General features: G+C 59.1%; 1 protein-coding gene across 1 annotated transcript; it reads left to right on the plus strand.

The window, feature by feature from the left end:
• The first annotated feature begins 175 nt into the window (after positions 1–175).
• PSMD2 (proteasome 26S subunit ubiquitin receptor, non-ATPase 2) lies at positions 176–7355 on the plus strand. Its single transcript, XM_082287686.1, has 21 exons — positions 176–349; positions 1076–1132; positions 1495–1659; positions 1907–2028; positions 2403–2627; positions 2731–2889; positions 3163–3307; positions 3496–3556; positions 3820–3966; positions 4137–4243; positions 4634–4761; positions 4838–4925; positions 5198–5360; positions 5476–5577; positions 5664–5809; positions 6025–6108; positions 6241–6409; positions 6507–6601; positions 6745–6871; positions 6959–7077; positions 7159–7355. Exons 1-21 carry the CDS (start codon positions 215–217, stop codon positions 7339–7341), a joined length of 2727 nt encoding a protein of 908 aa, XP_082143812.1. The 5' UTR covers positions 176–214; the 3' UTR covers positions 7342–7355.
• The last annotated feature ends 1152 nt before the right edge of the window (positions 7356–8507 follow it).

Genomic DNA, 8507 nt, shown 5'->3' on the forward strand with positions numbered 1-8507 from the left:
GCCGATGCCGGCGTCAGTGTAGGTGCCGGTGTCAGTGTCGGTGCCCGTGTCGGTGCTGGTGCCCGTGCCGGTGCCGGTGTCACTGTCACAGTCGGTGCCGGTGCCGATGCCCCCGCACGTGCGGCCGCCCCGCCCCTGGCCCCGCCCCCGGCGCGCGGCGGTGCCGTCACGGCGTTGCGCAGGCGCGGTGCGGCGGAAGCGCGGCCGGGCGGACATGGACGCGGGCGGTGGCGGCGGGCAGAGCCGGGTGCAGGGCGGCCCCGGGGCAGGCGGCGACGAGAAGCCCACGCCGCCTTGGGGCCGGGACCGCCGGGACCCGCCCGCCGGGCCCGAAAAGGAGCAGGAGCTGGTGAGTGCCGCCGCGCCGCGGGCCGCAGCTGAGTCACGGCCCATTCGGGCCCGCGTCACCGGCGGGGCAGGACGTCATCCCGCGTCACGGGGTTGGCCGGCATCCCTCCGGGAACGGGACGTCATCCCACGTCGCGGGGGCGGCCAGCGTTCCTCCGGGGACTCCCTCCAACGGGGACGCGTGACGGCGCCGGGACGTCATGGGGTGCCCGCGTGACGCAATTGAGGGTTCCCATTTCTGGGCGGGGGCCTGGGGGTCTCAGAGGAGTGTTGGTGAGGGAAGCTGTGATGTAACCAGGGTGTGCGTGTGACGGTGGGCACTATGGAGGGGTCCCCGCTTTGCCCAGCATGGGGGTGACCTTGGCTCTGGGCTCCCCATGGGCTGGGGGACACAGCCTGTGGGTGAAGGGGCTGCTGTCACTGGGGTGTCCCTTCGCTGGGCCATGATCTGACGTGCTGCTCTCTAATGGGTTGTTTTCATACAACACAGTGTAATGGGGGAGGTGCATCTCACACCCCAGGAATGGATGGTTTCTTTGGGAGGGTATCCCCAGTAACATGAGCACTGCTCCACCCTGGCAGCACTGGGACAGGATGATGCCCTGAGCAATGAGTGTGTCACTGTCCTGGTACCCCTGCGGCTTGGGGTGACATCCCTGCCTCTGTCACACTGAGATTCACTGTGCTCTGCACCCTTAACTCTGCTTTCTCCTGTGCATTTTGGCAGTCCGAGGAGGACAAGCAGCTGCAGGATGAGCTGGAGATGCTGGTGGAGCGCCTGGGGGTAAGTCTGTGCTGTGCCCCTCAGCAAGGAGTCCTGGCCAGGATTTGACTCTCTCTGGCTGCACTTGTTCCTAGTGCAGTGGAGATGGGGGGATTTTACCTTGAGTGGTGTGGGGCCCCTCCTTGTCTGTTGTGATCTGTCCCCCAACCTTGCTGCCAGTCTGACTTGTGCCCAAGAGACCTCTGTGTCCCTGGTGTGTAAGAGGCTTTCTGCCCTGCTGTGCCCTCCTTCTCCAGGTTTTGGGCTGAAGGAGGCAGCCCAGGGTGGGGGGCTGCTCTGCTAAGAGCCGTGGCTGTGTTTGGGTAGAGCTGATGAGGTGGTGGCTCAGGAACCAGCCCCTGACAGCCAGCTTCCCTCTGCAGGAGAAAGACACGTCACTTTACCGCCCAGCCCTGGAGGAGCTGCGGAGGCAGATCCGCTCTTCCACCACCTCCATGACCTCCGTTCCCAAACCCCTCAAGTTCCTACGGCCCCATTATGGCAAGCTGAAAGAGATCTATGAGAACATGGCTCCAGGAGAGAACAAGGTAGAAACTCTTGGCCCTACCATCCCATATGACTGAGGGGACAGTGCTGGGGCAGGCGATCCCAGAGCCCTCTGGACCCTGGGATCTAACAGCAGTCTCTGTGACTTGCTCCAGAGGATTGTAACTTGCCAGGATGGTACCTTTGCCACCTGTGGTGGTTTGTGGGCACAGGGAGGGTGTTGTGTCCCTGGTTGCCCCTGCTTCCCTGTTCCTGGCCTGTGTCTGGAGCTCTGCACTCTTCCTGCAGCGCTTTGCAGCAGACATCATTTCTGTCCTGGCCATGACCATGAGTGGGGAGCGTGAGTGTCTGAAGTACCGACTGGTGGGCTCCCAAGAGGAGCTGGCATCTTGGGGGCATGAATATGTCAGGTAAGCCTGAGTGGGACCAGAGCTTGGGGAAGGATAAGGGGTCAGGGGAATTTTCCTGGAGCGCTTTGGCTCTGGCCAGTCTGGAATGTGTCTTGACTAGCTGGTCAGGTGTTCAGCTGCCCCTGTCACACCTGCACATGTGTCACTTCATGCTCTATTCGCAGTGGTTTCTAGCTGCAGAGGTCTTGCTGCCATGGCCTCTGAAATCTCTGCTCTTAACCCTGTTCCTCCTCTGGGCTTGTCCCTCATAAGCTCTGCAGAATGTAGAGCTTCCATAAACAGCACAACCCTGGCTAACTGGGAGCAGCTGCTCCGCGTTCTCATGGCTCAGTGAAACTGGTTTTTGTAGCAGTGATGCCCCTTTGTTCCTGCAGGCACTTGGCAGGAGAGGTGGCCAAGGAGTGGCAGGAGATCGATGAAGCTGACAAGGCTCAGAGGGACACACTTCTCACTCTGGTCAAGGAGATCGTCCCCTACAACATGGCCCACAACGCAGAGCATGAGGCCTGTGACCTGCTCATGGAGATAGAGCAGATGGATATGCTGGAGAAGTACATCGATGACAATGCCTACTCCAAAGTGTGCCTCTACCTGACCAGGTGAGGGGGCTTGGCAGGTTGAGGTGTTGGACAGGACCTGATCCCTGTTGGGCCAGGGTTGCCTGATGTGGATTTCACCCTCATGTCTGTCTCCTCCTTAAAGCTGTGTAAGCTATGTCCCGGAGCCCGAGAACTCGGCTCTCTTGCGCTGTGCCCTGGGCATCTTCCGCAAATTCAATCGCTACCCTGAAGCCCTGCGCCTGGCTCTGATGCTCAATGATGTGGAGCTGGTGGAGGACATCTTCACTTCCTGCAAAGATGTGTAAGCAGAGATGTTCCCTGCCCTCTGGAGCCTTTGCTCATCCTGTTGGGGCAAGGTTTCCCCATCTGGGCAGAAACGGGTTGGATCTGTCACTGCTGGAGATGTCTGGGGGTTTGGATTGAGACTCTTGTCCCTGAAATGAGGATGGGCAGGAGTGGGTCATCTCTATATGCCTTGGGCAGGGCAGGTCGGCACACTGCTTGGTGAGCCTGTGTTCGTGGTGGGGCTTGCTGGGTTCTAGGCACTCAGGAAGCCCCTCCCCCCTCTGCACAGGGTTGTCCAGAAGCAGATGGCCTTTATGCTGGGCCGCCATGGGGTCTTCCTGGAGCTGAATGAGGATGTGGAGGAGTATGAGGACCTAACAGAGATCATGTCCAATGTCCAGCTCAACAGCAATTTCCTGGCCCTAGCCAGAGAGGTGAGTGTCCCAGCTGGGAAAAGCACCCTGGGCTATCTCCAGCTGTGGCTGCCCTGTCTGCCAGGCTCTGTGGCAAGATTTGAGAAGAAATCCTTCATCCCTATGATCTGGGCCAGACACCTCCTGGAGAGATTGCCATTGTAGGATGTGCTGGCCAGGAGGTAACCCCCTCCTCTCTTGTTTTGCAGCTGGACATCATGGAGCCCAAAGTGCCGGACGATATTTACAAAACCCACCTGGAAAATAACCGTAAGGGCTTGTGTTGTGGCTTTTATCGTCCCTGCCTGTGGGGAGTTCCTGAGGCTGCCAAGCACCTCTGAGCCTGTGTGGTCAGATGTGTATCCTGAGGTGGGCAGATGGCCTGTTCATGGTCTCTGACCTGTGAATTTGGGCTTCTCCTTTCTGTTGGTGGTGGGACAGGTCCTTGTTCCCCTGTGGTGTGGGATGGCTGCATAGTGGAGGGCTGGCAGGGCTTCTGTTGCTGCTTTCCTCACTATGATGTTTTTCCACAGGGTTTGGGGGAAGTGGTTCCCAAGTGGACTCAGCCCGGATGAATTTGGCCTCCTCCTTTGTGAATGGTTTTGTGAACGCTGCCTTTGGACAGGACAAGCTGCTGACAGATGATGGCAATAAATGGTTGTACAAGAACAAGGACCATGGTGAGTAAGCTGGCTGGGCAGGGCTGGAGGTGCCTCTGGTCTTGGGGTTACCACCCTGTCCCTTTTGTGGTGAGGGTGGCTGAGCTGGCCCATGTCCCTGGCTACCACAAGCCCCAGGCAGGGCACATCAGTTCAGGCCTGATGTGGGCCTTTCTCCCTTGGGACCACAGGGATGCTGAGTGCTGCAGCCTCGCTGGGCACGATCCTGCTGTGGGACGTGGACGGGGGGCTCACGCAGATTGACAAGTACCTGTACTCTTCTGAGGATTACATCAAGGTCAGTGACAGATCCTGGCTCTGTGTCTGTGTGGGGCAGTCCTGCTGTGAGCTGGGTGTGCAGCTGGCTAGAGATTGGTCTTTGCTTTGGTCCCCTGTGCAGCTCAGCTCCTGCACAGAGGAGGGTTGGATGCTCTATGCTCCAGGCTTTTGAGCATCTCACAGCAAGGTGTGGATCTCTTGGGGACTGCCTGAAGCACCTTGGGGGCTCCTGTTGTCACAGAGCTACGAGCTTTGGACTGCTCAGCTGGATCCAGAGTGGTGTTGCCCACCTTGTACCAACTTGCTCATCTTGGGGAGTGGGTGTGATGCGTGAGGTGACATCAGTCATTGGCTGGCAGGGAGCTTTGTGTGTTGGTGGCTAGTGTGTGATGGTGCTTCTGTCTTGCAGTCTGGAGCCCTCCTGGCCTGTGGCATCGTCAACTCAGGGGTGAAAAATGAGTGTGATCCTGCCCTGGCCCTCCTGTCTGACTATGTCCTCCACAACAGCAACACCATGAGGATTGGAGCCATTTTTGGGTAAGGGCCTGGCCTCAGCCTGCCTGTGCTGCATGGGGTGCAGCTCCTCCCTCACACCCCTCTGGACTCTCTGCAGGCTGGGACTGGCATATGCAGGCTCCAACCGTGAGGATGTCCTGACTTTGTTGCTACCTGTGATGGGAGACTCCAAGTCCAGCATGGAGGTAGGCGGTGAGGCAGGGTTTGCCTGTGATTCCTGCTTCCCCATCCAGTGCCCCTGGAATACAGATGCTGTGCCAGAAGAGCATGACCCTATTTTCCTTATGTGAGCTGCTGCCACAATGGGATTGCAGCTGATTTAGGAGTGTAGGAAACCATCAGGTCTCCCAGTAGCCCAGATTTGCACAGGAAGTGGAGACCAAGGGTACCTAGTGCTGTTGGCCAGCTTACTCTGAGCTGTCCCTGTGTATGACACGGCTCCTTCCCCCTTCACCAGGTGGCTGGTGTGACCGCCCTGGCCTGTGGGATGATATCAGTGGGCTCCTGCAATGGGGATGTCACCTCAACCATCCTCCAGACCATCATGGAGAAATCAGAGACGGAACTGAAGGACACGTACGCCCGGTGGCTGCCACTTGGCCTGGGCTTGAACCACTTGGGTAAGGCTGGGCAGTGCCAGTGGCTCATGGGTTGGGGGATAGGGTGGGAGCACCCCTCTACCACTGTCCTTTAACCACCATGACACCACCATAACCACCGTGCTTTCCTTGACAGGGAAGGGAGAGGCAATTGAGGCCATCTTGGCAGCGCTGGAGGTGGTGTCAGAGCCATTCCGCAGCTTTGCCAACACACTGGTGGATATCTGTGCCTACGCAGGTGAGTTGGCTGGTTGGGGTCGGGGGAGGCAGGAGCAGGTCCAGGGCTCTCTGCCTGCTGATCCTAGTCCTCCACTTTCCCTCCAGGCTCAGGGAATGTCTTGAAGGTGCAACAGCTCCTGCACATCTGCAGTGAGCATTTTGACTCCAAGGAGAAAGAGGAGGACAAGGACAAAAAGGACAAGAAAGAGAAGGAGAAGAAGGAGAGCTCAGCTGACATGGGGGCTCATCAGGTGGGGAAATGGCTAGGATGTGTGTTCCTGGAGCAGGAACTTGCTTTGGAGGGCTCCCTAAGGTCATTGTGGTGTCAGAGCTGAAGGAAAACAGCTCTCCGCAGGATCCCCTGCTCACCCTGTCCCCCTAGGCTTGGGGTGGGCACAGAGATTTAAGAACTTGGTAATTGGGCTGGGTGCTCCCTGCCTAATGCTCAGTGCCTGTGTTCCTGCAGGGCGTAGCGGTGTTGGGGATCGCGCTCATTGCCATGGGTGAGGAGATTGGCGCGGAGATGGGCCTGCGCACGTTCGGCCACCTGGTGAGTGTCACCAGGGGGACAGCACAGAGCTGGGAAGGGACCTCGGAGCAGAAACTGTTTATTGCCTCACATCTCAGTAGAGCTTGCTGCGCTTGGTGATCTGGGTCTAACACCCACCTCCCCTCTGTGCAGCTGCGGTATGGGGAGCCCACCCTCCGCCGTGCTGTGCCCCTGGCCCTGGCTCTTATCTCAGTCTCCAATCCCCGGCTCAACATCCTTGATACCCTCAGCAAGTTCTCCCACGACGCTGACCCCGAGGTCTCCTACAACTCCATCTTTGCCATGGGCATGGTGGGCAGTGGTAAGCCTGGGGACAGCTTGGTTTGGGGTTTGTTGGGGGAGAAGGTGGGAGACCCGTGCCTTGTGCACTACTCTTGCCTGCACCTCCTTGTCCCCAGGTACCAACAACGCCCGGCTGGCAGCGATGCTGCGGCAGCTGGCCCAGTACCACGCCAAGGACCCCAACAACCTCTTCATGGTGCGGTTGGCCCAGGTGATGATTACCATGCTCACTGCTTGTGTGTGGAAGGGGAAGCTTGGGGTCCCTGTCCTGGGGATGTCACCCTCCTGAGGGCAGGGCTGGGAGTCCCAGGAGTTACTCCATCATTCTTTCATGTGCTTTCTCTGCCACACTAGGGCTTGACTCATCTGGGCAAGGGGACACTTACCCTATGCCCATACCACAGTGATCGCCAGCTCATGAGCCAGGTGGCTGTGGCTGGGCTGCTGACTGTCCTCGTGTCCTTCCTGGATGTGCGCAACAGTGAGTTGTGTGGGCTCTGTCCCCCCAGTCCTCTCTGCCCCACAGGGTGGGCATAGCTCAGCCTCTTTACTTCTGTCTCCCCTCCAGTTATCCTGGGCAAGTCCCACTACGTTCTCTACGGCCTTGTTGCTGCCATGCAGCCCCGCATGCTGGTCACCTTCGACGAGGAGCTGCGGCCTCTGCCTGTGTCGGTTCGGGTAGGACAGGTAAGGGGCAGCCAGGGCTGGAGAGGGGGTGCTCTCGTGTCCCTGTGTGACCCTGGCATTGACCTTGCTCTTCTCTCACAGGCTGTGGATGTGGTGGGCCAGGCAGGCAAGCCCAAAACCATCACTGGCTTCCAGACTCACACAACACCGGTGCTGCTGGCACATGGAGAGCGGGCAGAGCTGGCCACAGAGGAGCACGTGCCTGTGACACCCATCCTAGAGGGGTTTGTTATCCTACGCAAGAACCCCAACTATGATGTTTGAGCCAAGGGGAAGCTGGGGGGGTTGGGTAGGTGGTTTGGGAGGGGAGGGAAAAAACCTAGTTTGTTTTTGTTACTGAGAGTCAAGGAAATAAACTATGTGGAGACTCTAATGCTGCTCTCCTTGTGCTGGAAGTGTGGGCTGGGCTCTCATCCCTTTGGGTGTGCCTGTGGCCCATGGAAGCTGGGCACAGTGCAGACCCCAAGATGCAGGGCGTGAACATAAGAGTCGTGCAGTGCCATGGGTACTCGTAAACTTCAGCATCTAACTGTGCCCTGTGTGTGTGTGCCTGGCACAGCCACATGTGCCTGGAGTGTGCAACTCCCCTTTAGCCTGGAGGGCCTGTACCTGACTGGGACTGCCCTTGTGGGGGGTCTTGGCTGGCAACTCTGAGCTTTCAACTGCCCTTCCAGATGCACTGGGCTCTGCCATCATTTGGTGCTGCTCCAGAGCGGGCACTGGGGTTAAAAGCAGCTGGGGAGGGGGAGATGGAAGCCACATGGGAAGTATTTTTAGCAAAGAGGAAAGCCCTGTCCTGTTTCCAAACTTGACCATGTCTGGACCCTGCTGTGCCCGAGCTGGGCGGGCAGGGGGAGGCTGTGTCTGAGTGGGAGTGCGGTGCTGGATGGACAGTGGAGTGAGTGTGTGGTGCTGAGTCCCAAGGGGAGTGGGATGCGTGCAGGGTAGGGATAAGGTGCTGCATCCTGCAGGGTACAAGGTGAGGACCATGTCCCCTGTGGGTGGGAGGTGCTGGGTGGGTTCTGGGCAGGTGCAGCTCCTGGCCGTGGGAGAGGGGTGGGTGCTGGATGGGTGCAAGTCCCGCGTGAGAGCAGACCCCGGGTGGATGCTGGTCCCGAGAAAGGTGCTGGTACACGGGGGTGCGGCCACGGATGTGGCCGAGGCTGGATGGAGCACGAGTGGATGCAGGCCGGGGCAATGTCAAGTTCTGGGTGGGGGGAGGTCCTGGGTGAGGCCGGGTCCTGGTGATGCCAAGCACCGAATGGGTGCGAGTACCGCGGGTACCGATCCCTGGGTGGCTGTGGGTCCCGGGTGGTGTCAGGCGCGTGGCGACTGCGTGTCCCCAACGGTGCCGGTGCCAGGTGCGCCCAGTCGCCACATGACCGTGCACGGGGTGCGCGGCGGAGGGACGAGACGGCGGGCGCGGCCGT

The sequence above is a fragment of the Coloeus monedula genome, assembly GCF_965178545.1.
Source record: "Coloeus monedula genome assembly, chromosome: 10".
In the NCBI taxonomy this organism is placed as follows: Eukaryota; Metazoa; Chordata; class Aves; order Passeriformes; family Corvidae; genus Coloeus; species Coloeus monedula.